The sequence below is a fragment of the Agelaius tricolor genome, unplaced genomic scaffold, assembly GCF_023055355.1.
Source record: "Agelaius tricolor isolate 1412-34295 unplaced genomic scaffold, bAgeTri1.0.p SCAF_10, whole genome shotgun sequence".
In the NCBI taxonomy this organism is placed as follows: domain Eukaryota; kingdom Metazoa; phylum Chordata; class Aves; order Passeriformes; family Icteridae; genus Agelaius; species Agelaius tricolor.
The window spans coordinates 10637204-10664757 of record NW_027269270.1 but is presented as its reverse complement, the minus strand read 5'-3'; the positions used below and the strand labels follow the sequence as shown (position 1 = coordinate 10664757).

General features: G+C 47.9%; 1 protein-coding gene across 7 annotated transcripts in view; it reads left to right on the top strand.

Annotated features, from left to right (window-relative positions):
- Nucleotides 1-27554, top strand: part of NRP2 (neuropilin 2) — an 89107-nt gene that overhangs the window by 15361 nt on the left and 46192 nt on the right. For all 7 annotated transcript variants that reach the window (XM_071434735.1, XM_071434739.1, XM_071434737.1 and 4 more), the window contains exons 3-7: nt 13343-13524; nt 17718-17948; nt 18484-18639; nt 20492-20661; nt 21696-21851. In XM_071434735.1, the coding sequence (XP_071290836.1) occupies nt 13343-13524; nt 17718-17948; nt 18484-18639; nt 20492-20661; nt 21696-21851 (895 nt within the window). The remainder of the gene's footprint in view (nt 1-13342; nt 13525-17717; nt 17949-18483; nt 18640-20491; nt 20662-21695; nt 21852-27554) is intronic.

The window sequence follows — 27554 nt, the reverse complement described above, 5'->3', positions numbered from 1 at the left end:
TGCAGCTGTGGGGCCACAGCAGTAATGCCAGAGCCAAAAGGGAAGTTTGATGCTCTGATAAAAGATCTGCCGAGCTATTCAGAAATGATCATTCTAGTGCCTGGCTGTTTGTTCCCATCTGTGCTGTGAGTGCAGCTGGAGCTCAGGTACTGCACCCCACATCATTGGTATCTGCTCAATGAACAGGGAAGTGGCATCCTGTGAAAAAGAACAGGCTGCTGCTGTGGTGAAATGTTTCCATTTCCGTGTAATATGGGGGTTACTGGGCACTCTTGTGCATGCTGGAGTTTATTTGGGATCCCACGAGTGACCTGAACCATTTGCAATAGATGGGCAACAGGGACAGCTTTTGCAGTCATGTAGCTAAGCTGTCCACTACTTCTTAATTGCCATTGTGCTGTTCTGTGTGCTCTGCTTGCTTGGAAAATCCAAGTCCAAAACCTCAGCTATGCATGAGTCATTGTGTTTATGACCAACCACCTTTTTGTTCGTGCCACCCTCCCACTGCTGGTCTTCTCCTTGGACCACTAAAAGCTCCCTCCTGCATTTGGCTACTGACTCTGCCACCCCCAGCCACACTCAGCTGACCCTACCAGAGAGTTGGGCTGGGCCATGCACATGCGGCAGAGGCACACTCCCTCCAGGCTGCAGTGGACGTGCTCGTGCTTCCTCTGCCAGCAGAAGACCTTCCAGCTGACTCATAACATCTGCTCCAGAGGAACGGTGTTTTAAAAAATCCCGACTGGTAGTCAGACCACGGCCAGTGGATTTTTCTGCAGCCATTTCCAGCACATGCTGCAACTGGGTTGCAATCGGTGGGGTCCCTGCCTGGGAAGGAGTTAGGGGACGGCTGCCGTGGCTCGCAGCCCCCTCTGGTGGCACATGCCAAACGCTGGCTAAAGTTTCTGCAGGCAGGGGCTGGGGACTCCCAAATAGGCTGGAGGAGGCAAACTGGCAACTGAGCTGCAGTCAGGCTCTTTTTCCTGTCTTTGGGTCCCCCTGTCAAACCCAGAAGGTTTCAAGAAACAGGAACTGGGGCCACTATCATGAGGAAATTTATGCAGTGGTCACTGTGACCTCATAAGAGCCCTAATGGTGCCAAGAGAGTTGAATGATCCTGATGTGTGCTGGGTACAGGGCAGGCACGGCAGGAGGAGACACGTCTGCTCCCAGCTTGAAGGCCAGAGTGAACCGAGGTTTGGCTGGGGAGACAGCACCTTCCTAGTGCCCATCTCACAGAGCACTGCTGGCCAGGGGACACCGGCAGCAACATGCCACAGCACAAAGGGTGACACGTGCAGCTTGGACAGCCACTGAAGGCCTCTTATGGCAGCATGGCCATCTCCTGAGCGGCCAAAAAGCTGAGCACTGGAAGAAAACAGCTCTGCATTCTTCCTAGAGAGCCACAAAACCGCTGGCTCAAATTCCTCTGAGCTGATGTGGCAGGCAGAGCTGCATCCAGACCCAGTAGCCAAAGCCAGGCAGGCAGCTGGGGGCTGCTGCTTTCAGCCTGCCTCTCTTGCCATCTCCTTCAAACAAGAGTGTAATATTGGGAGAAGCCATCCTTCCATCAGTGAGGGTTAAGAGTAGACAAGGCAGCAATCATGGACAGCTAATTAGTAAATGCTTTGAAAAGTATGCATAAGTAGCTTATTAGCAAACATTTTAGAAACAATGCAGTTCATCTAGTGATTGGCAAAATGCTTAGAAAAGAGAAATACATTTGGAGCACTAGAGAATGCCAGGGGTTGGAGGGGTTCTTTGCTAGGATGCAAGGGGAAGTGACTGCATCTCCTGAAGTACTGGGGGAGTCGAGCTTTAACTTTGCAGTGAGGGGAAGTCAAAGATGAGATGTTAAGGAAGGCATTTGCTTGCTCATACATTTGTGGCATGGGTAGCCAGAAGCAACATCTCTAACGTACAGGAAATTATTCAGTCTGGGTAACATGACACTGCAGCTCAACTTGTCTTCAAATGAGCTTCTACTGTTTTTTAACTCCATCCAGCATCCGCTGTATGGTTCATAATTCCCATCAAGCCTGGGTCATTTTCCAAAATGGAACATCAGTGAATGGGTTAGCTGTGATGATGAGACCAGCCACATGAGTTAACAGCTCAAGGTTGTTCACATCCCTCTTCTCTGCTTCCCATCTCTGCTTTCTCTGTGGCTGTGCTCCTCTGTGCCCCAGAGCCTTTTCCTGGAGGGACAGGTCTGCTCCAGGCTCTGCAGAAGGTGATGGCCCCAAATACGCTCTCATGGGGTCTCCTATGACCCGCCAGCTCACTAACATCCGGCGCATAGGAATCAAATCTTGTTTTGCACCTTGCTTCCTGTTGGCATGATGACAAATTGAGGGCCAGCTGGTGACACTGGGAACAATAGCATTAGAGACAGAGACCTCTCCCCCTCCTTCCTGCTGTTGAGGAGGAACTGGTAGTCGTGGTGGTGTACTCACTTTTTAGTCAGCCTCTCTGTCCAGCAAGGGAAGGAACAGGACCTCACAGCAAGGGAGAGGGAGCCAGCACAGGGCTGGCTGTGGTGACTCCTGATTAAGTGGGTTCAGAATTCAGCTAAAAGTGTCAGAAACATGTGCCTTTTTTGAGCAAGCTCCAGCTCTAAATCCTTTGCATCTTTGCAGACCCTGCTCAGTGTAGAGGCAGTAGGATAGGAGTAGGGTAATCCCACTGGAATGCCTGATAACCACAGTGTTGAGGTGCTCCTGCTGTTTCAGCAGAGCCTGAGGCCTTTGACTATCTTTGCAACAGTGCTCCAGCACACAATGTGACACCAGGTGACACCCTTCACAGAGGCTCATCCCAAAGAGGTCTCAGAAGCCTAAATAAATGTCTGTGGGACTATGAGTCTTGGTCACTTTTTTTGTGTGGTACAGAGGGCTTAGCAATGCTCTTCTACATCATGGGTTTGTTGTCTGGATGCAGGAGTTTGAAGGTTTAGTGAATGTAAGGAGAGTTCTAGACTGATATTTTTGTTAAGGACTATATGCAAAGCTCTGTAAAGGAAATGTGAGATTTTACCTTGATTTACATAGGAGCTAGTTTAGCCTTTTAGTGAGCAACTGTTTGATTTAGCTACTTGCAGCCTTTTTAATGGATATAATCCCTGTTGTCAGGCTGTAACAAGGGACTGGCAGACTCCCCAGCAAATATCAGTTCTGAGAGTTGTGAGATTTGGGTTCTTCCCCTTTCCTGCTATTGATTTATTGTTCCTGCCTTGGTGAGTCACTTAAAATTCCCTGTGTTATAAAGAAAAGAAGATCTGGGCATCTGCAGGCATAAAACCCAGTCTAGATAGCAAGAGTGCAAAGCACGCTCCCTTCCAAAGGCTGCTGAGCAGCAGCATCACACAGGAGTAGGTCAGAGTGCAGCAGAAGACGACCAGTTTATTCTCAGTCTTTTCTGGCTGGGTGTGAATTCTGCAATTAAATATGAATGCAAAATAAAAAGAACAGACTGCAAAGAGCAGACTGAAAAACACAAGAAATTTGTGGCTGCTTTTGGCCAGAACTCGGCATAGAACATATTTGAAGGAACTGGGGGAGGTTAGGTTTTAGTCTGAGGCAAGTTCTCCGTTTCCTTTAAATCAAGTGGCTGCACACCACCATTGAATGGCATGGTAATAATATGTTGCAAACCACAGTCTGGTGATCCTGGAATTCCTTATAAGTTAATAGCAGTCATGGTCCACTAATCACAGCTAGGATGTCTTTGATATATTAGTTCAAATACACATAGAAAGCCTTCCTTATGCTGGCTTAGTGAGTAGATCAGTAGGTCATTAGAAAGAGTGAATAACCTAGGGATTTTCTGTTGGTTTCTCACCCCACCCCACTGCTAATCCCAAGGAATTCTTGAGATCTACATGCAGCCTTAGTGAGCAACCACAGTACAGTGGTATGGTGTGGTTTTAAAGTAACACTGGGTCAGACATGGAGGATATTATTGTTTAATGAATTCCTAGAAGCAGAGCATGAAGCAGTGGGGTCTGACAGCAGAAATCCTCTGCCAAAGACTTCATTCTGTTACAAATGGCACAGAAACTAGCAGGGTGGCTGCTGGTGTTATGTGGCTGCCCCCACCTTCTTGCAGCAGTACAGAAGATACTGCGTGAGGAATCTTTTGAGGCGGAGTTGTGCTTTCCTGATTCAGGCAGTACTCATCCACTGGTGATGGGAGAGCTCCTATTCTCAGCCCCGTGCCTGCTGAGGCCATGCTGCATGCAGAGTGTTTGCATGGGAAGTGCTCCACGTGTTAGAAACCTCCAGGGAAACCTCAGAGCTGGGCTTGTTGATGGATGTCCAACAAGGAGAAGTGCCCCCCCCTCCACCGGCAGCACGAGAGTTTGAGGCATGTGCTCAGCTTCCTTCCTCTTCTGTGAGTGTTGGTGTGAGGTTTCTTTTACATTGTTATTTTGCAGTGAGAAGGAAGGTGTAATGACAGTCTCTTTGGTAATACCAATATTTGGCTGTTAATCAGGGGTGGGAATAAGGTCTGGGATCTCCATCAGCAGAGGTAACTGACTCACCATTGATCTATGCTCACTGCATCTTGTTGTAGTTTTTTGACCCATTTGATTTCTTAGGTTTTCTTTTGTGAAAACCCTCTGATTTTTCTGCCATTCCGGAGCAAAACATCTCTCTGTCTTTAAATATGGCAGATGGGGATTTCTTCAGATGTCCAACAACTCAATTGAAGGAGACCTCAGGAGACCTCTCCCCTTCCCTGTCCCCCATTTCAGCCTGTCTTTTCATCTGCAATCTGGAGATGTAAGGGCTATAGTAATAGAGTGTCAGAGGAAGTAATTGATTCATCACACGCCAAGAGAGGAGTCTGTTGCCTTCAGTGTCAATGGAGCTGAACCAGAGCCTGGAAGGGTGAGGGAGGCTTGTAAACACTCCATGGCTGAGCTGGCAGGACAAAGCAGACACACTGCCACAGCTGAACGGGAGGGTGACACAAGGGTTGCTTGAAAGAAAATCTTTCTGAACAAAACAGTGTCAGGGTCCTTGTTTGTGGGAGAAACAGGGACAGCCCCAACCCCCTGCTCCCAGAGCACCTTAAGGAGAAAAGGTACCTACCAGCCTCATGCAGCATCCCATTCCCTCGCCTCTGTCTCCCTCTTCTATCTTGATGTGGCTGCCTCTCTGACCTGCTGTCCTGGGCTGAGCTCACCTCAGGGGTACCAACCAGCCCCTGCCAGCAGCTAATTCCTCCCACATGCCCAGATAGTCACTGCTGTCAAGGAGAGCCATGTGGGAGGTCACTGCTGCTGCCAATGCACAGCAAAGTGTGGCACATGTGTGGCACAGCACTCACCCTCACTCAGGCATTGATGTGCTCAGACTTGGCACCGTTTGGTTCAGATAGCTATTGAGCTGCAATGCCCGTATTGTGAGGAGAGAAGGGGGTAGGAGAAGCTGTGCTATGCAGCAAGCAAGGAGGGATCAAGAAGGTTTTGGTGCACTGTTTGCCTCAGAAACAGCTCCTACTACAAGCTGGCACAGCCAAATTGTGGGAATGCCCAAATAGTGGAGGCTGCAGGCCAGTCTTGGCAGCAAAGCTTTACTCACTTGTGCATCAGCTAAGGCGGGATCTGGGCTGTGAACAGGCTGTGTCTGAGAAAATGCGGGGTCAGAAAGTCATGCTATGGTGGGGCAGTCCCTGGGTGACCATCCATCATTAATGAGGGATATAGACAGCCAGGAGGGTGAGGGTGGGCTGGTCAGGGCTCTGTTCTTACAACCTCCTTTATACAATTGGTGCTTAACGAGGTGTTTATTTCAGTTTTGTGCTGAAAAAAAGCCAGCGCAAATGAGTGATAGTGGAAAGTCCAGCTACCAAGTTCTGATCCTCATCTGATCCCAGTTTTTACTCTTTCCTTTTGCTTTTCACTGCATGTTGTGTCTAAGGCCATGATGATACTGCACCAGCAAGGTGTGATGGGACATCACTCCCTCCTCTGGGACTAGGGCTGGCACAGCAGGCCATGTGAGTGGTCCCTAATCCTCATCAGCACCCTAGAATTTGGACAGCCTGACCTAAGCTTGTCCCCACCTATTGCTTGGGCTGTCAGGCACTGGATCTCATCAGAAAAGGGAAATCTGTACCCCACTGCAAAGAGATCAAAGTGAGCATTTGCCCTTGCCTTCTGCCTGCTCTGCTGCTTTTCGGCAGTAAATTTTCCTTTTGTGGTTGTTATCTTTTATTATATTTATTTTTTCTTTCTGTTAGTGATCAAGTGCCTGTGAGTGGTGACAGTAAAATGACATCGAAACCAAAGTCTAATTTTTTCCACAGATGGATTGTAGCAGAAGGAGAAAAGTGCAAATGCATTTTCTCAAGTGTCCTGCGTTTTGGGGTATGAAAGGGTTGTGAGTTGCTTCAGTTCCCTTAGAACAGCAACAGAAGGCAGCATGCCATGGAAAGGGGGCTTATTCTGAGCATGCTTTATATATTTTATTCCTGATTTCACCATGATTCTTCCCTCACCAATGAACACCAAAGACATCTTGCAACAAAAGACCCCTGTAGCTAAAAATAGAAGAGTGAGGAATTTATAGAGATGGTTTTGGAGACAGAAATAAAATTAAACAGCCATGTGTAACTCCTGAACAACAGCCTGCAGAAAACCCCCTAAGTGCACATTAGCACATCTCTTTTCTTATATAACCGTCGGTTTTCCAGACAAGCCCCAGATGAGAGCAGCCCTCCACCCCAAGGCGCCTTTTCGCAGCGATCCGGCGGCGCAGCTTGAGGGAGGCAGCCTGGGATGAGCGGCACAGCGCGGGGGAGCCTTTGCTCTCCTGTCTCAAGGGAGGGCAGCAGCATGCTAGGAGCTGAAATTCCCTCCTGAATCAGAACTTGCCTCGGGAGCACTTTGCAGTTAGGTTTTATTCCTCCCTTTGCACGAAGTATTTTGGCTGCCTTCCCCCCCTGGCCCCCCCGCATGAGTTAGCAGTAACTGCTGAAAGCCTCTTCCCATCCACAGTGCTCATAGGGGATGAAAACAACAACCCAAAGGGTAAAAAATAGAGGCTCTTTATAGTTTCCTTTTTTTTTTTCTGTCTTTTTGAAAAAGTTTTCCAATCCAATAGGGTTATTTTCTCTCCTTCTCTATTTTTCTTTTTCTCTCCCTCTTTCCTTTTTTTAATTTTTTTTTCTTTGCCTTTAACTGGATAACTGGATTTTTTTCATTTCTCAGAAATTCTGGTCAGATTTTTTGAGGAGATAAGAAAATAATCCAAAGCACAGTAGAATGATTACAAACCCCCACAATACTGTGATTACACAAGATGTAATTGGATACAACAAATTCAAAACAAACTTCTGAGAAATCCTAAGCAGTTTTGCCTGTGCCATCGCTCCCCACTCCCCCCACACCAGCCTAGCTCTCCCCCTGCTTGGATTTTTGTCATTTTAGTCACTGAAATCCAGTGAAATCCCTTCAGATTCAGAGCAATTATAGCCCATTTCTCTCTGTTGCTGCCAGAGTCAGTTATTTCCATAAGGGCAAAACAAGGGCAAGCTCTGTGAGCATCTTTTGCCTCAACATAGGCAAAAATGGCCCCAAAAGGTTCAGACTGGGATCAGATTCATCTCTGCATTGTTCAGACACCCAAAGCCCAGGTCTAGTCAGTAAGAGTGATTTAAAGTACTTCTGCTGTCGGTGCAGAAGAACAATTAATCCCAATCCAAGCTGGGTGTGAGAAATCTGCTTCCACTGAGAGTAGAGGATGTTTCGTTGGCTAAACCTAGATGTGGTACAGGCTTTTTAGTTCTGTGCACAAATCTGTATCAGAGCCTGTGTCTATGAGGACTGATTCTCTTCTCACACCAGGATAAATTAGGAGTGATTACCCTTAAAATGATGAGTTACACATGTGTAAAACCAGTTCAAGTCAAAGGAGAATCCAATTCATCTGCTGTATTTATAATTAATTACTCTGATTAAGGGCTGGCAGCTAAGATCAAACTTCATTGCTCTTGTTTCATCAGACAACAGTGGTACTTGCCTCTGCTATCATGGCTGTAAAAAAAAAAAATCATTTAAAAGTCCTCAGTAGCTTCTGGAACAATTTAACCTTTGAAGGGCATGTCCTGCTGTTGCTCAAGATCGTGTAAACATCACAGAAAAGTTTTTTTTTGTCTTTCGCAATGTAACCACCCATGAAATAAGGATTTAGTTGGAAGGTGGTGTACAAAAGAGCATGAAGATGAGTGGTGACACAGAAAAATTACTAAGCCAGCTAGCACATAATGGACATTAATTCTAGCCACCTCTTGATTGCACAACAAGGACAGAGATGCTGGTTCACCATTTCTTAACTATCTCTATACTACTACTGCTATTTAGTTTCTAAGAAACTGTCTGTTCTTAGAGAATGTTCAAAAAACCTCATGCTTTTTATAAGAATTTCTGAGAAACCTCCCACCACCTTTTCAAAGGGGGAACAATTGTGTTTACTAGCTGCCATTGTGGCTAAGCACAGGCCTTGCCCAGCTACCTGCAGAATATTAACACCTGCTGAATTTCACTATAATTGCAGTTTCTCTACCTCTCCTCAGCAGATGCGTTCAAGACACAATGACATATGGTTCAAGCAGATCAGAGGTCTTGAAGGCTCAAGTCAGTCCTGGGCATTCCCAAATTTAGGGTTGTTGGCATGCAGTCTGTACCTATTTGTCTCCCTGTCTCTCTAGGCCAGATTTCTCCAATAGAATATAATCTCTCCAGTCAAGACTGGCTTCTATTCTTGGCTGTGCTGCAAACTTCCTGTGTGACCTTGGGGCAGAAGGCTCCTCTCTGCCTTCTTACCTCCCAGGATCTCGTGAGAATCCCATCATTACTGTTTGCCAGCTGCAGTCATGAGCCCCATGGAAACGCCTATAAATAATAGCTCCAAATTAAACATTGGGGAGGTTCAGGTTAGAGCCTTGCCTCTCTCTCTCCAGTCCTGGCAAGCACTGGAAACAGGGCTTTGCTGAGTGCAAATCCTCACCCTCTTCAAATCATAGACCTAGAGAGAGACAGAGAAAGCTGCCAGCTAGGTCAGAGCTTGGCCAGTCCTCCTTAGGCTTTGAAGCAGGGCTTGCACAAGTTTATGCATTCAGAGGACTAGTGATATGGCTGTGAACATATGAATAATCTGTTATTCATGTTTCTCCCTGTGCTAAGCTATAATGCCCTGAAGCATGTTTCAGGGGGGAAGGACTCAACATCTCTTGGGACCTGGGGATGAAGGTCAATGGGGCTGTTGATTTTGTGTTCAGCAGTATGGGTCACTAAACTGCTTGTGTTGAGTGTCCCCCTGGAGAGGAGCACCCAGAGGAATGTCACAGGCTTCTGGTGCTGCTCCCCACATGGGTTGTAGCATTTCTGGAGCTCAGCAGTGCCTGGGTGGGCACCTGGGAGGTCTGCCCTGGCCCTAGGGGATCATGGAGCACAGCTCAATGGTCAGGGAGCAGATTGCCTATTTTGCAGCAGAAAAGGACTGAAAAGCTGGAGGTCTTCTCATAATCGCTGCAGCTGGGGCTTGTTTGCTTTTGTTGCACCTCATTTGGGAAGCCAGCAGCAAAGTGACTTGGGAAAAAGAGAAAGGAAAGCCTGGGAAGCAGAGAGGTTGACTGGAGGAAAAAGCAAGCAAACAAGCATGAACAATACAGGCTGTAGAAGTGCTTTATAATTAGTTTATAAAAGCTCTCTTAACATGAGCAAAGCACTTTCTACTGAAAAATCTGTAATAAAAATGCAGCAATATTTATAAGCATTGTACATTTTTCATTTAATTCTGTTAAACTACTTCAAGAAGACCATCTAAGCCTTGTATTTCCCTTTTCTCAGCCTCCATTGTCTGGGCAGTTAAAAGCACTTCAGCATTGCCTCCCAGCCTCAAAACTCCCTGGTGAAAAGCAGTTTGAGGTGGTTTCAAACCAACTCACTGGCATTGTCACTCAAGTGGCAGCTCAGAAGATCTTGCCACTGTGCCATTGGAGGAGCAGCCAAGTGTGGTCACCTTCCCTGCAAAAGAAGAGTTGGTTAATCAATCCATTATACTTGTGGGTTACAGAGGTTGCACCCTGCCCTCACATGTTTATGCTTGGCTCGTTGGAGCGATGCCTAGGTGTGGAGAGGTGGCCATGAAATGTGCTTGGAGATGGCAGCTTCCCCAGTGGAGGTAATGCCAGAGAGGTCAGCCCACAAGAATGTTGGTGCATGTTGACTGAAACAACGGATTTGGTTATATGAGTGAAATGCAGATTGCTGGGCACTGTATGAGACAGCTTGAACACCACTGCAGCATAAATGTGTCCCACTCAGCTGTGCCCTAGGCCATAGTTATCTGAAAATGAAATGGTTGGAGTAGGAAGCATGGTTGGGTTTTCTTCCAATTTTTCTTCTTGTTTTTCACTAGGGAAGAAGAAAGTCTAGAATCCATATTTAAGCTTAACAGGAGCGAAGATTTGGCCAAACTGGATTGTAACTTGACCCAGAATGAGGAGAATGGGGTTTATCTGTTTGATGGAGGGCCAAGGCATGGACATGCCTAAAGCTCATGGTTCCAAAACAATCTGTGGTAGGGATTAGCTGGCATTCTTGCTGAAGTTTGGAAGTTTAACAGTTTTGATTGGCTGTCTTTAGTGTTTCATTTTGAAAGCCTAAAGCTTAATTGCTGTGATGGAGAAGGAAGTAGGGGCTCCTGCTCATCTGGACTGGTGCTTTCTCCCAAGTGTAGTACTTCCCCAATTCACACTCTGTTTATATGACCCAAAGAAAAGGTTTTGCCTCATGCAGAGCAGAGGACTTGGGCCAAGATTTTTTGACTAGGGAAGAAAATTCTTACACATTTCTATTCATTTTACATTTGGCAAAAAATTATTTCCTGACCTTCTCTTAAAGGCTTTTTTCAGTTGTTTTTAACATTTGATTTATTCAGGATTAGCTCCAGTGTGAGAAAGCTAAGTTAGCTGCTTGAATGAAGCCAAATAGGGCTTAATTTAAAAAGGCAAATATTTCCTGATGATTTACTTACTAGATTCATTCTTTTAATTTTCCATTTGCAGATTGCCCATGAGCAGATTGCAATATTCCTTAATTGTATGTATTACTGGAAGTCTGTCACCCATTCAATAAGCAAAAATTTCTTGGTCCAGAACTTGCTTCTGAAATTCCAGGGCCCCTACAGAACTGGGTGGCTTGAGGAGCCATGTGGACAGCACTAGGATATTTGTTGTGCTGGCCACAGCAGAAGCTGTGATCATTGCAGTCAAGCAGCTGAAGCCATGTACTGTGTTGGCGAGGAACAACCCCATGAGGGCACAAACAGATGTGATTCCCTGGGATGCAGCTAACCTCTGCCTGTGCATGAAAATGGCAGCTTTTACAGTCCACTCCATTAACTGTGTTTTGCCAACATTCATGTTTTTGCCAAATTAATTTTTTGCCACATACTCAAATTTCACTAGTAGCCAGTAGTTCTGCAGCACAGATGTGCACTTCAAATGTGGAAGGGCTGCAAGCACGCTGAAAGCAAGTAGTTATTTAGAGAACAAAATGTCCCCGCTGTTTGCTCAGTACTACTTTAAACAAATAGACAAACAAGGAGGAAAAAATTCTACTTAGAAGAAGCACTAACACTGCCTTCTATGTTCCTCCTCCCTGGGGAGATGGTAGGATGAAGCTACACATGATGGACATTAGTGGAGTCACGCAGGGTGCTGCTGACTGGTGTCAGGGTAACAAGGGGTCACAAGGTGATAGGGGCTAGGCCGAGCTGAGGAGAGAGCAGGGGGAGCAGATCTTCATTTGCATTGTTGTGTGTCCACACACCAGCTAAGCCAAATGCTCTTCCTCTTCGAGTGCCACTTCTCAAGACCGCTTGGATTTCACCTTGGCCAAGCCAATTGAGTCTGTAATGAAGTTAAAGGCTGGGCAATTGCAGCTAGTTGAGTGCTCAGTCCAGCGTAGACAGGATTTTATCTGCAGGCATTTTGCTTCTGGCTCTCAGCCTGATTTAATCCCAGAAAGGAGTGAAACCAAAGCTGTCTGGGCCATCTTTCTTTGTGGAGGAGCACACTAAGTCCCTGTAAGTTTGTTTTGAGGCTGTTGCTCGCCGATATGTGCTTTGCAGAATGGGAATGAGTCACATGAGGATCATTCTGTAACCAGCAAGCTACTTCTCCTTTCAACTCTCCATTCTCAAACAGAAGATCTTGTGACAAAGAAGAAAGGCAGATTCCTGGCAGCCTGGAAATGCTTTTTTCCTCCCTGGCCCCTTAAGAAGAGCTGTAGCATGTTGTTCAAACAGGTTGATACAAAGCAAATAAACAGTCCTAGAGAGATGGTCAGTTTCTGTAAATAGCAGCGTGCTGGCCACAGAGGAGAGGGGCGGGGAGGACGTGGGTGTTAGAAAGCAGCTGAAGAACAAGATGTACACGTAAAAGCTGTTTGTTTCTTCACAGCACGCAGAGCCTGATACTACTACCTTGCCTACTCATGGCCTAGAAAATATGGAGGGATCTGTGGCAGTTTCACCTTCCAGCCAAGCTTTGCAACAAGCTTTTGTCTCTGCAGCAGGAGGCAATTCTTCTAACCCTATGCATTCCTCCCCCAGACCAGTCAGATACCCAGGCCAGTAGTGTTTAGCAAAGGCAGGTTGCAGTTGCAGGGTGTATAGGATCAGCGATAATGAGTGTAGGTACCCAGCTCTTACACAAAACTTCTCATCCATGGAAAATCTTCATTAGCACTTGATAGAAGAGGATTAATATTAATGTCCAAGTGCTAAGTGAGTTTACTTGCCATGCTTGCTAAAGGACCAATGTGATATCAGTGCACAAAAGAGCTACCTGCTCACGTGGATTGAACACTGACAGTCTCACTTGGTATGTACTTGCCCAAATCCCACATGGATGCTGGAATAAAGCGAGCTCTGCCAAACAACACAATGGCACTCCAGAAGAGAGCTCAGGGGAGGAGAGCAACCTCAGGAGAGTTGTGTCTGAGCTTCTCCCATGCCAAAGGAGTTTTGTGGAAATGGAGGTAAAGCGTGTTCTAAATTTTGCATGTTGGCTGTGAAGGTGAGCGGATGTACATACAACAAATTAATGACGTGAATGACAGCAGAGGAAAGGACCTAAATGTAGTCAGACAAAAGAGAAAAAGTGTTTTGGGGTCTGTGGTGTGCTGTGAATAAGAGTCCCAGGTACCTGTCTGGAAGACGTTCTGTGAAATATGCAGATACTGAGAGTGGTTTTTGTTTGTGCCTGGCATCCTGAAGCACGTCCCTGACAGATGGTTTCCCTGCCATTTCACCTGCCTCCGCAGGTATGACTACATCGAGATCCGCGATGGGGACAGCGAAGCAGCAGACCTGCTGGGCAAGCACTGTGGGAACATTGCACCTCCTACCATCATCTCTTCTGGCCCCTCTCTCTATATCAAGTTCACCTCAGACTACGCACGGCAAGGTGCCGGCTTCTCTCTGCGCTATGAGATCTACAAGACGGGTGAGTGTCTGAGTCAGTGCCTGTCTCCCAGACTGACACAATTATCTTTGTCTGTAGATGCTTTGGCCACCTTTTCAATGTGATTTCTAGCATATTTTCCAGAGATAAAGGACTTTTTTTTTTTTAAGTGAAGCAAGTCTGTGCGTCACATTTCCAAGAAGGTAAAGATCTTAGTGGCACGTGACAGTGAATTTTTGGATCACAGGGTGCAATTAAAGCAGGGTTCCTCCTTAAATGTTCTCTTGTATTCGAGGACTAGAAACATATATCTTTACTCTCCGGCATGTTAGGGCTAAAAGGGGGGTGTCCCTCTGTTAGAAGTGCATGGAGCTCCCCCTCCTGTGGAGTTGTGATTCAGGGTTGATCAGTGATGCTGTGTTTTCTCTCCATGGATGAGGGGTTTGTAACTGGGGAACTCTAGTCTTCAAGTGATTGCTGTCAGCAATGCTGTCAAAGTCTGCGGCAGCACCCTTCCAGGCTGATATAAGAGGAAGTGTTCATAACTATTTAATTCTTAATTACTATTGAGGAAAGAAAAATCTCCTCAAAGCCCTTTCAGTAGTGTTTCTGTCTAAATATTTGCCAGAATTTTGTGCCTGGGAAGAAAGGCTTGAAAAAATAGCCTCTGCTCTGTGTGCATGTGAGAGAGGTGTGCCTGCATGCTGAGGGATCAGGAGAGTGTTTTGTGTGGGCACACGGGCACCTGTCCTGTGCCCGCAGTCCTTTGGTGATGTGTTAGAAGACAACACACGTGGCTTTCAGTCATTGTGTCCAGCACAAAAAAAAAAAGTCTGTGCCGTGGAAAGAATCAAAAAGGATCACAATAGGGCTGTTTATCCAGCATCTCTAAAGAAAAGATGAGGAGCACAGGCAGCAGTGCCCAGGGGTCCTGGGCCAGCTGTGCAGCAGGCAGAGGTACACAGAGAGCCCACAACCTGGCTGGAGGTAGATGTGAATGTAGAGACTTTGCTGCAAGAGAAGGAGACTCCCTAAATTCATTGTGAATCAATGAGGACAGGACTTGTGTGAAGGTTCAGATGGATGAGGAAAGTGCTGTTGCTGGTGGTTGCCTGGACTGCATAACTGGCCATTGAGCTGCTGAGCAGCCAGCTCACCACCACTGTTACTTTATGGTTAAGATGCAGATTAGTCCTGAAAGTTTAGTGATTCAGCCAGATATTGGGGTTTGCTAAGGTCAGTTGCCATCAGTAAGGATGGCAAAGAATACAGGTGAGAAGACCCACCTCAGCCCCCCTTGCCTCTCTCACCCTGCTCACACTTCCTGTGAGCCCAGCAGGCTGTGCTGAGTTGTGCCTGACCTCATACTCCATCCATGCCCTGACTCAGGGCATGAGGCACTGTGGGCTGGTCCAGCTGGCTGAGGTGGCCTGGCCGTGCTGTGGGAAGGCGTGGCAGACAGGAACCCTGTTGGTCTGGCTGGGAGCCAGTAAGGGACCAAATCTGTGAGGGAAGGAGAAGTTGTTACTGGGAGGGAGGGAGAGGAATCAAGGGCTCATCTGGAGGAGAGCAGGTAGTGGATGGAGGCTGGAGCTGAAGTGGCGCTGGCTCCTTTTGCCACCCCCACCCCTGCAGGCAGCCATCCTCTCCAGATACAGCCACACTTTCTTACAACCACAGCCCACGAAATCAAGCCTGGCAAGGCAGGTTCTGGCACAGGAGTGCGGGTGAGCCCGTGATCCGGGAGCACTCCCAGCCCACATCTGTCCAACCCCAGTCCCTGCCAGGGCTCCAGAGAGGGCCGTGGGCAGTGCTGGCTGCAGGGCTCCTGCAGCACAAGCAAACCCTGCCTTTTGTTGGCAGGCAGGCAGGCATGGGCCAAGTTTCCATCTGAGCTGTCAGGGTAACCAGCAAGGGTGTCACCAGCTTTAAAGGTCATCAGATTGTCATTGTCCTCATCAGTAAAAGCAGCAGTGGCTGCAGATTCCTTCTGTCTTAAAGGTGATCTAAAAAAACAACTCTTTTCAATGGAGCATTTATTTCCCCAACTTGTGCTAAATTTCCCTTATCACAGTGTGAGAGAGAAGCAATCTGCATACAAACAACCACATACCAGTCTTTGAATCCCCTGACGGGTATCAGCCAGCAATCTGTGGGCTGACAAGAGCCGCCTGCCTTGGCTGGTCCAGCCTCCCTGCTGCTCCCTTTATGAGTCAGTTTCGCAGGGCCGGCCTGAGCTCTCCAGCGCTGGGCATCAAAGTCTCCTCTCAGGCTGGCCTGTGCTGCAGAAGTCAGCATGACTCCCGTTGATTATCTGCAGCTTCCTTATAAGAAGCTAATCATTGTGTTTGCTGCTATTAGCCAAAATGTAGACAAAGATGCCAAATGTGATAAGAACGCCACGTGAGGAAACTGTTGTCTAATGTGGTCTTGCCTGTTGCTAGAAGACAGTCCCTGACTCTAGGTTTAGCCTTTCATTTTCTCCCTAGCTCAGAGCTTGTGTTATTTTCACTATTTATCTGTTAGTCTTTCAGTACAAAGTACACCCTTATCCCTGCTCATGGCATTATGCTGTGATTTGTGTTTGGTTTTTTGGTTTTTTTTGCCTCTGCATTTTACCCCACAGGTTCACACCAGAAAAGCTGGCTGGTTCATTAGGTAGTCAATTAAGAGCCTCTCTTGAGTAGCTCTCCAGCCAGGCACTGCATAATGCAGTGCAAGATCCTGCTATTACTGCAGGCTGCTGGCCTGACTCCGTAGGTTAATGCTGAATTGAATAACAAGTCTGCCATTAGTCCTGGGAAGGCTGGTACTGCCTGGGAGAGCCTGAGCAAGAGGGTTTGTAGAGGAGGAGAGTGTCCCATGGAAGTGAAGCAGAAACTTTTGTGAATGCTAGTGCCAGGTTGCAGCAGTGGCCAGCAGCCTCTCTAACACCCTCTTTCTCCTCTGATAGCTCCAGGCTGCAGATTTCTGTTGCCTATTGTCCTGGCAAGGCTTTCAAAGTCACCGTGGCATGAATATGACACAAATTCCCCTTTCCCCAAGCAGCCCGAGGCACCTTGGCTGTATGAGAGGGGGCACTGAGCTGGCCCGGCTGCAGCCGAGGCCAGTGCTGAGGTCAGCAATAAATAAGAGGCAACATTGTCCGTCCTCCCCACCATGCAAAGGTCTTGCTTAAGGATAGAAATAACTTGCATTTCTGGTGTGGATGGCTCATTCTGTGAAAAAGAGGGCTCTGTTCCTGCTCTCAGCAGAGACCCCCCCTGCCATGGCCTCTGTTATCCCCATTATTAATGTGGCCACGTTGTGGGGATGTATGCTGGAGCTAGCCCCTGTCCCTTGTGTGGGTCTTTGGGGTGGGAGTGGGGGCTGCAGGCTAACTGTGCACTTCCCAAGGGTTTGCAGCAAACAGTGGAGACATTGGCACCCTCCCACAGGCCCTCCCACAGGCCCTTACACTGTGTAAATATTTGTGCTTACGGATTTTCTCAAGGGGAAACTGAGGCACACGTATCTGTGCTGGAAGGCTGGAGTTTGCAGGAGACTGGCCCATGGGAACAGCCTTTCCAAAATGAGTACATCCCAATACTCCTCTCTGCCCCATCCCTGGCAGCTCCTTCCCCAAATGGGGCTCCTCCACCAGTCCTGGGGTCGCTGTGGCACCTTTGCCTGCATGGCTGCAGGTAGCAGCTGTGTCATGACTACTGTGGATGGAGGCTCCCTGTGTGCCAGCCGGCCTCTCTGCAGGCTCTGGAGCAGCACACAGGTCTGCCAGGTCAGTTTGGGGGTGGGTTAGAGTGGAAAGTGCCAGCTGGGGAAGACAGGCCAACATGGTGTGGCCTCCCTGTCCACCACCACCAGTGTGAGGGATGTGGCACATTACTGTCCTGCCAAATCACAGCAATGGCTTTGGATAGGATCACTCTTCTAGTCCTGGTTTTGAGGTAATTGTCAGGAGGATCAGCAGTGGTTTACAGATTATGTCTGCAAAGCTGTCTAAGGGATTTTGAACCATGTTGTCCACTACAGTACCTCATGGACCTTGTCTCTCCACCTGTGGAAAGCTTTGAAAATCACCTTCTCACTTCTTGCAGTTATTCCCACAGCTCTTGAGCTGCAGGACTTTCCAGAAGTGAATATGCAACCCTAAACTCAGAATGGGGTTTTCACAGTGCCAAATTGTTGGCATTAAGCTTCGTTGTTGCTAAGGCTCTGGGTTTTTCCTGCTGCTACAGGCTCCGAGGACTGCTCCAGAAACTTCACTGCCTCCAACGGCACTATTGAGTCTCCAGGTTTCCCTGACAAGTATCCACACAACCTGGACTGCATCTTCACCATCATAGCCAAGCCAAAGACAGAAATCCTCCTCCACTTTCTGCTTTTTGACCTCGAGCATGACCCACTGCAGTCGGGGGAAGGAGACTGCAAGTATGACTGGCTAGACATCTGGGATGGCATCCCTCAGGGTAAGCCGTGGGGTGCTGCACTGCTTTCCTTGGCCCTTCCTGGTGTCACAAAGCTCCAAAACTGTGCAGTCTCTGTCTGAACACCAAGGGTGCCTAACCTCAAAGGTGGCTGCAGCCTGCAACCTGCCTTTAGGGCACACCATGGCCAGCCTGGGGACAGTGTGCCTGCTGAAGGCTGCATTCATTAAACCACAAACTACTGCTCTGTTGTAACCACTGATCTGAAAAGCCCCATGGGACACTCCAAACACCAGCAGTTCTCCCTCAGGGAAGGGCAGTGGGTTCATGCAATGATGGGAGTACTTCCCTACCTTATAGCAAAACCAAGAAACAGAGCATTTTGGAGCATTTCCCAGCAATTGCAGAGCAATGCCTGCTGCAGTGGATATTTCTGCACTGCATGGCACCAGGCCAATGGATATAAAAAATAGCCCATCCCCAAAGCCTATCTTTTTTATCCTGATCAGCAATGAGCTGGTGACCCAGGAGGCCAGTGGAAAAGCAGGCATTACCTTTGCTGCTCTTTCTTTTGCAGTTGGCCCCTTGATAGGCAGGTATTGTGGTGTCAATATGCCATCGGACATCCGCTCGACCACCGGCGTCCTCTCTCTCACCTTCCACACGGACCTGGCAGTGGCTAAGGATGGTTTCTCTGCTCAGTACTACTTGATCCACCAGGAAGTCCCAGAAAGTGAGTTGGAAATGTGTATGTATGACTTAGTTGTGTCCCCTGTGTTTCCCATCTTTCATTTGGCATATGTGAGAGTAAAGTAGGCAGAAGTGTGTCCAGGGACTGGTTCTCCACCAGCAGTGCAGACAGCAGTTTCACTTAGGTCTCTTCTCTATTTTGATAGAAGTAAGATTTCAAGTAAGAATTTAACTTTCTGACCTTTTCTTGACTTTTCACTTGCTTGTGAAGTCTTCTGAATACCTTTTGGGTTAGCATCCTTCATGTATGTACCAAAGGATTTAGGGGAAGACTTTAGCCCAGCATGTGCAGCAGATTCATTAAAGCATGGGGAAAAATATGCGCTCTCTCTCTCTCTCTAGTTTTCCAGAAATTCACAGTCCCAAACCACAAATTGGAATTTCTTGGCTGTCTAATTAAAGATTGCTTAAAGCTCTAAGAATTTCAAGCCAAATTTTGTTTTATAACCCTTAATAAGGGTTATAAAACAAATTGATATGGAGTGAGAAAGTAAGTTGTGTGTTTTGAGAATGAGGAGCATTTTGATTTTTTATGATAACACAGGCAAGAAAAGATTCCATTTGTTTTCCCATGATATTTTTTGCCTCAGAGCTACTGTTCTTGACCTCTGTTCACAGCAAACCTCTAATACAACACAAGGAGCCTCCAGGACAACCCTCAGTCCCAGAGAAAGACAGGGAATCCCTGACCTGCCACTGAAAGCCTGTGACAGAGAGCAGGGTAGAGTAGGGGTTGTGCAGCACCAGAGCAGCAGGGTTACAATCTCTTACTCTATGAGTAAGGATTGTTCTGCTGAGGTGTGAGAGTTACAGATAAGCATGAGCTCTTCACCATCACCTATTGCCACACTCAGTTGATCTGTTCTTTAATCCCTTTTCTGATCTGGATTTGCGAATAAAATGTTGAACACAAAGCTTGAGAAATCAAGCACCAGAGCCTTTATGAAAGTGCCAGGCCTGTTTTCCTTTATGGTGGTGTAAAATGAAAGTTTAATAATAGCACTGACATCCTAACTTGGCCCATCATTTCCATCCAAGGTTGACTTGACCACATTAAAAAACACAGGCAGTTTGGTGGAGCCCCGTTGGTTTACAGCAGAAGCACGTTTGCACCCATGCAGTATTTTCTATCACTGATTTCTTTGGTATTGTTTTTACAGGACAGCTGCTCTAAAATAGATGAGATGTGCCATAAAAATGAGCTAATTGTGACTTCTAAAGCCTTAGAAGTGAGGAGATCCAAACAAAAGCATAACAGTGTCTTTCATAATCTTGTCTGGTTAATCCCTATGGGCCTGATACCACATACAGTGCATGCAGATAGACACAGACACAAACACACGTGCATCCCTGCTCTCACATGCTCACAAAACCTTTAGAGCTGCCCATTCCAATCCTTGATGTTCCTGCCGGCAACAGTAAGCACCCTCCTTATGTGTCTGTCTGTATTCCTTGCCTTGTCAGTGCTTAGACCTACAGCCCTCAAAATGGGAGCTTTGTGGCAAGGGTACTTGGAACATCTTGGTGGCGTGCAGGCAGGCAAGGGACAGAATTGTGTCAAAACTGAACAAAGGTGAAGAAGATAGAGAAAGGGACAAAGATCCAGACTGTATTAGTGTTCAGAGGGCCATGCAAACACAAAGCTGCCCTATCTATAATTTTTCAGTGCCATCTGTGAACACACAACCTGCAAGATGGTGCAGATCTGTTCATCTTTCCAGTCAGGCAGCTTTGCTCAGGGTTAGCTGGAGAGATTAGTTCAGAGCTGCCTTTCACTCGGGGGTGAAGTACTGAGAGTGTAAACCAATCTCTGTGTATGTGTGTTTCTGCTCTAGACTTCCAGTGCAATGTGCCTCTGGGGATGGAGTCTGGCAGGATCTCCAACATGCAGATCAGTGCCTCCTCCACCTACTCGGATGGGCGATGGACCCCTCAGCAGAGCCGGCTCAACAGTGATGACAACGGCTGGACCCCCATTGTAGACAGCAACAAAGAGTACCTCCAGGTACCTTTCCAGCCCCCTCGCCTCTTCCCCCACCAAATGGAGTGTCACGCTCTTAAACTGACCCTTGACCATAAGGGCTGTTGAATTTTTTATTGCCTCTGGCTCATGGGGAGAAGCAGCAGGGGAGCTGCAGTGCCTCGGTGAAATGCGGCAGGCTGGCTCTCCCATTAGCTTGCCCGCACAAGGACTGACTCCATCCGCTGTCTCTCTCCCAGCCCCTCCTTTCTGCCCAAACCTTGATGGACTTTCCATCAGACTGACAGAGACTGAGAGACCTCTGCCACTTACAAGGGCCACTGACTCCACCACTGGCCTGAGGACCAAAGTCTCCAGAGGGTGCATAGAAAAACAACTAGAATAATATTTATCTCATCAGCGATGCAGGGAGCGTGAGCGGGCTGATGTCAGGCGGGGGGCTGACAGAGCAAAGGCTTTCCCTGGGAGCTGGTTAGAGCCACAGTGTGTCCACACACAGCTTCTGGCTGTGTCACATCGCCGGGAGACACTGCTTGCTAAAGGGCACTACGAGCAGGAGGTGCTGAATGTCATTGCCTCTAGCAGACGTCTCATTCTTCATTCATGGCAGGGCTACTAAGCCAGCTCTGCTGACCTTTCTCAACCCATGTTGTAAAACAAACAGGAAAAAAAACCAGCAGGGCAAAACCAAGAGCTGCAGCACTTGCTAATTGGATATTATGCTTTTATTTTACATGGAAAAAGTCAGTCTCTGTCCTGCTTTAATGGATGTGCTCTTCTGTGCAGATCCTATTGCTTGGTCTGAGGCAGGAAGAAGGCTTTGTGATGGTCCCATATAAACAGACATCAAGATCCTTAGCTACTCTTGTCCCAGGGTTCTATCCTGCTGAAGTCAGCCCTGGCAAGGGTCGTGGATGTTGAACTGTGCACCCAGAGAGAGTGAGACGGGCTGAATTTGCACCTTTTAATTTTTCAGAGACAGAGAGAGGAACTAATTAGCCACTCTGGACTCTCAGGTGGTCACCACTCTCTTTCTTGTCCCTTTTTCCCCTGGCAAGGTGGACCTCCAATTCCTGACTGTGCTCACAGCCATTGCCACACAGGGTGCCATCTCAAGAGAAACCCAGAAGGGCTACTATGTGCGTACCTACAAGCTGGAGGTCAGCACCAATGGGGAGGACTGGATGATGTACCGACACGGGAAAAACCACAAGGTAATGTCCTTTTTGTCTCTTCTTCCTGCACCTTGGTGAGTCTTGCAGCCAACAAGAGGGAAGAGAACAGAGATTTTGCAGGCCCAGAGGGTTTAATCTGTGAGGGACCCTTTTTCTGATGGCGGCTAAAAGACTGATGATGCTCTGAGCAGAAATAGTCCTTTCTCCTCTGCACAGCAATGAGGAAACACTATTCCTTGGAAAACCTGGCTGCTGCTGCATCGTTCATGGTGGTGAGAGTATGTTCTTTGACTGCAAATGAAGGAGAAAATGTTTTCACAGCCTGTGTTTTGCCATATAAGATTCATTGAGCTTTTGTGGTCGTAGACCCGTCTGCATGCTGGGTTAACAATCACAAAACCACATGAAACTGTAGTTCAGGAGTTACTGAGGCCTGGAAATGAAAGGGCACAAATCCTAAGAGGCAATTGCACCATCCCAGAGAACAAAATGAGCAATAAATAATGAGAAACAATTCAGGCTGCCAGAGCTGTGAGATCTGCGCTAAGCAGGCATGGTCAGAATTGGGTGCATTGAGCCCTGGGAGCTGTGCGTGCTCTTGCTGTGTTTCTGGGACACCCACAGAGGTGGGAGCAAGGAGGAAGGAGGGTATGAGTGTTCATCTGTTTCACACCATATGGATGCTGGTGTGTGGCCAGGAAAGATAAACTTGGAGTGGTCTGCATGGGAAGTGTATGGAGAGGAGGGTTAAGGTAGCCATGGTGCCAGGCTGGCTTTTCTGTCTATTGCTTTGGTCACGTGGTTGTTCCCTGGTTAAGGGTGCCTCAAGAAAGTGCTTCTCTGCTCTTCTGTGGCACCCTCCAGCACTGCTGATGTGTTCAGGTGCTCCCTGTTGATGTGCCATAGTGTGTCTGTGTGAACTCTGGCTGGGTCCCACACACCTCCCCCCACACACATGTCCCAGTCATTTTTGATTGCTCAGCACTTCTATTAAATTAGCTGTCCCTTCCCTTTGCTGGCACGAAATGCAGTAGCCTGCCTTGTCCAGGATTCATCCAGACATTTCCTTCCCTTCCGGGCTGTGTGATTTCCCCTTCCCCACAAGTCTTAGGTTCAAATTCCCTCTGCTTCCCAGAATGAGTCCTCACTGTGCAGAGGTACCTATCAGGGTTTCATACCCGCAATATTTGGAGTTTTTCAGCTCCTCGTGTGCCAGTGAGGGAGTGTGAGTCCTATTTTAGAAGTAGGGAAATGGAGGCACAGGGCAGTCCAGCACCACATAGGGGAGTCCTCAGCTGGGCTGCCCCAGATCTTGGGTGCGCTGGCTCCAGGACAGTAGCTCATGGCAGAGCTCATGTATAGCCCTAACACAGTGCCCATGCAGTGGTGTGGAGCCTCTGTGCTCTACCAGGACCCACTGGTCACAGCAGACCTTTCTGTGAACCAGGGCCATCTCTCTCCTCACCCCAGGTGAGTTTGGGGTCTCATTGGGACCTTTTCTGTAAGCTGAGTCAGGCAGGATATACTCATCATGCTGGACAGAGAGATGAGCTACGTACACAGCTCAGTGTTCCAAATAACCACTGGCAATAAATTTATCTTTTCAAGTCTTATCTGGAGCAGAAATCTGGCCTGGAGGGTGGTTTTAGTTGCAGAGGAGAATAAATATTCCATCCTTGCAGTCCTGGGCATTGGACACTGCACCCTCAGCCAGGGTGGAGCAGGACAGCATGACTGGTTTCAGTGCTGCTCAGCCAATTTACATTGCTCCAGCAAGACCCTAAAGCCTGGCTGGTGTCAATCCAAAACAATCCTACAACCATCTGAATTGTCACCATTTCAGGACTTGGCCCTTGATTTCTGTCAGCTTTCTTCTACTCTGTTTTCTCTTTTCATTAAAAAAGTGGAAAAAATCAAACCTCTTCTTTTTTACTCCTCTATTCCAGTATCTATTCATTCCCACATTCTGGCCTTAATGTACCAGACACCTCCCAAGGCTGGAGGATAAGTAATTGCTTTTTGGTGGCTCGCCTACCCCTCGCATCCGGGTGACTGCTTTCCTGCCCCGCCAAACAACTGGCTGCCAGCTGCTGAGCTACAGCAGGGCCAGGCCAAGGCCACTTGCTCACAGACCTGGTGCCGGGGGGGCGCTGGTCCCACATTCCATGCCCACACTAATCCTGCTGTTCCTGTGCTAAACAAGCTCCCAGATGTCTGTGCTCAAGGTGCAGCTCCCTCCCTGCATCAGTGCGGAGCTCGGTGCAGCCCAGGCTGCAGCGCTGGAGCAAACCATGCCAAAGGGATTCATCAAGTCTGCCGCAGCTTGATTTGGTGCCATGAGAGCAGGGAGGGAGGGGAAGGTGTGGACAGACAGGGACTCTCTATATACATGCAGATAGATACAAACACACACACACACATATATATATGTATATATAGACACATACATATATGCACATGCATATATCTGCACATGCACACGTATATATGCACATGCACGCATAGGCATACGGGGTGTACCAAGCACTGCTCAGAATTTCTGCCAGCTCTGTGGGCCAAAAGCAGTGCTCTGCCACGTGTAGGCGGGTCAGCTAACATTCACATCTTCATCGAGGAGCTAATGCAAGAGAAAACCAGCGAGTGCAGGGGGGTGGAGAGGGGATGATGCTCCCTGCAGAGGATGGGAAGCTCTCACTGCCTCTCTTTTGCCCCCTGCTTCCCCTCCCTCCGGTGTTTCAGATGACAGTGGGGCCAGGGTGTTTCCCTGCAAATGTGATGGCTCACCTTTGAGTCCCCAGCTGCTGGCACTCAGCAGCAAGGGAAACGGGAAAGGCAGGATGGAGCAGCGGAAAATGTGATTAATATGTGCTCACAGCAGACAGGGCTGGCTGGGCTGTTTCCGTGCCGAACACTGCTATGTTTCTGGGATGGGGAGGCAGTGGGAGGGCAGCCGGCAGGAGTGGAGCTCCACACACACTCCCTCCCCTTCCCACCCCATCCCTGCTAGGTTTTCCTCCTTCCTGGCAGCCCAGTCCCTACAAAGCCTGGCCCAGACATCCCCCTGTTCCGGGGCTGGTGCTCTGTCTTTCCCTCAGGCATGGGGCCAGGGTGGGAGGCTAACCCAGCAACCTGGCCAGAGGTTCTGTGCTGTCTTCTTGTCTGTCCCTGAGAGGGGAGGCAGGGAGGAGAATGGCCACCACCACGTGCCATCCTCACCAGCATGCCCCTACCAGAGGACAGGGCCAAACTAACCCTGCTGCAGAAAAGCTGGTCTGGCTCTTGCCCACTCTGTTTTCCTCCACCTCCTGTGACCTGGGACCTGGGACCAGGCTGATGGCCTCTGAGGTTTGAGGTTATCTTCCAGGCATCAGCCCTGGTGTGCGTGCCAGATCTTATCTAATGGTTTGCAAATGTCTTTAGAAAACAACAACTCTTCTTGAACCCAAGGAAGGAAAAGAGCACCTGGCAGGATTTGACCTTTTGGTTTTGGCCATTTTCTTCACCTGGCAGGATTTGACCTTTTATTTTTGTCCATTTTCTTTGGACAGGCTCAACTATGAGGATTTTATCAGAAAACCAAGCTCTCATCCATTTTGATCCTCTTCCTTCTTTGTAGCATCTTGGGTTCCGGCTCCCATGTGCTGTGAGCTGCTCCGTCTTAGTAACTGTGGAGATGAACTCATAGGAATCATCTAGTGTGGCAAGGGACTGGGGATGGGATGGATTTCAGGATTTGGAGTGGGTTTGGGCCATGATGAGTGCTGCTCTCACTGCCTCCATTGATCTGTGTGTAAAATTTTCAGAATCTGTAGAAGTCAATGTATGAGAAATGGCAGCAAGATCCAGCTGATGTGTATTTTTCATTTCTTACTTATTTTGGTTTTGTGCTTGTTATTAGTTAACTTTCCTGAGTGGCATTTCAGGTGGTAGCTGCACAAAGATTGAATTGCTGCAAGGAGCAGGGTCTCAGCTGTACACTGCAGCTGGGAACATCAGAGGTTTTTGGTGCTGGCTGTGAATATTGAGGATGACTCTTTGGAGACCATTGTGCCTTCCCTTAGGAGTGTTCCTCTGTCTTTTCAGTTCTTAGGTCTCCTGTATTTACTCACCTGAGGAAGGAGAGAAAAGCTTTAAGTCCTGTGGCTTTTTTATCTGGAAAACTAAGGAAAAGCTGGCACAATGAGCCAGAGGGCCACAAGTGTTTCTGTGCAGAGACATGGTGCAGAGGATTTGCCCAGAAACATCCAGGTCCCAGCTTGCTTCTGCTGCTTTCTTAGGCAGGACAAAGACATCAGGCTTTGCCAAAGGCAGACTTGTGCATTCACCCTTGGTGCAGTACCTGGGGAGTATTACAGCCCTGAATTTCCTAGCAAGGCTGCAGCTTTGTATTTCTGGGCCCGATATCTCCTTTGCAGGCTAACATAGTACCACTCCTCATGTCCCTGATGACTCCCAAATCTGAGTGGAGCCTCTCAAAGACACGGAGCTGGCAAGCCCAGCCCAGCACAGTGTGCCTTGCCCAGACACAGTGCTTTGTTAAGTGTTGCCAAGTATCATTTTTCTTTTAACTCCTTGTTCCTGGATTTAATAAATCCAGAACTATCCACCCTCCACTTGAGCCAGAATCCTCCCACCATCAAACATGCCCCATTTTATGCCTTCCCTATCTGACAAGGAAAATAATCTCCCCTACTTTTCTCCTTCATGCTTCTCTGTCTAAATCCTGAAGCCCTAATCCTGTTAGCATTCTCTGTTCCAGAGCTCTGTCTCCACAGGAGTAACATAATCCTGCAGTAAATCTAGTGGGTCCAAAGAGACACATACGTATGGATGAAGGCAGGGCTGCTGCTGTCCTTGGCCTTCTCCTCTTCCTCCCTCAGCCACTTTCTTCAGCACCCCAAGAAATTGCATAGTGGCCAAGCAGCATAACAAATAAAGCAGGAGAGAGGTTACCTCTTACCCCCTCCCTGACTCGCTGCCTCTTCAACTTCATGGCACTTTTTGTCTCCCTGTCCTTCATCTCCTTCACTCCAAGCTGTCAATGGCACAGTTCCCATATCCACTGGAACTAATGTAGCTTCAGCAATCCCCCCCATCACCCTATGATGGTTCCAACATGTCAGAAATGCAACTTGTAAATGCTGCTGTGGAGCTTGCATGTGTATGCACACGGAAAACTTTTGCAGTCCTCCTCTAGCCTAGACATCATGTCCCCTACTTTTACAGCCTCTCCCTAACCACTTGCTTTCTTGCAGCAAATTAATTAAGCAGGTCAGCTCTCATTGATTATCAATTTACTTTCACATGCAGACCTGCTGTCTGGACTAAAACGGAAGTAAACATACAGTGTATGAGGAGAAGATGGGCAGCTCTTTGATGCAGCAGTGAAAGAGAGCTCCCTTGACTGTTTCTTGGAAGGTGCTTTTAATTTGTTAATGGTTTTCCCATTCGTCTTCTGGCTCCATCACCCTTCAGCGTGTGTTCATGTGCATAGGCATGTGTGCTCTCCACTGAGTGTATATCTATTTATCTATCTATCTCTCTAGATCACAGCCAGGTATTTTTTTTTCTGCTGGTGTAAATTACTGTGACTTCTTATACTTCGATGGTGATATGTTGATTTACACCATTCGAAGACTTGGCTCAAAATATGTGCTGAGTGGGATGGGAAGCAGATAGGACGGGAGGAATAGCAATGTTCTATTTTGGTAGAGAGGGAAGAAATCTTTGCTTTCTTGGCAC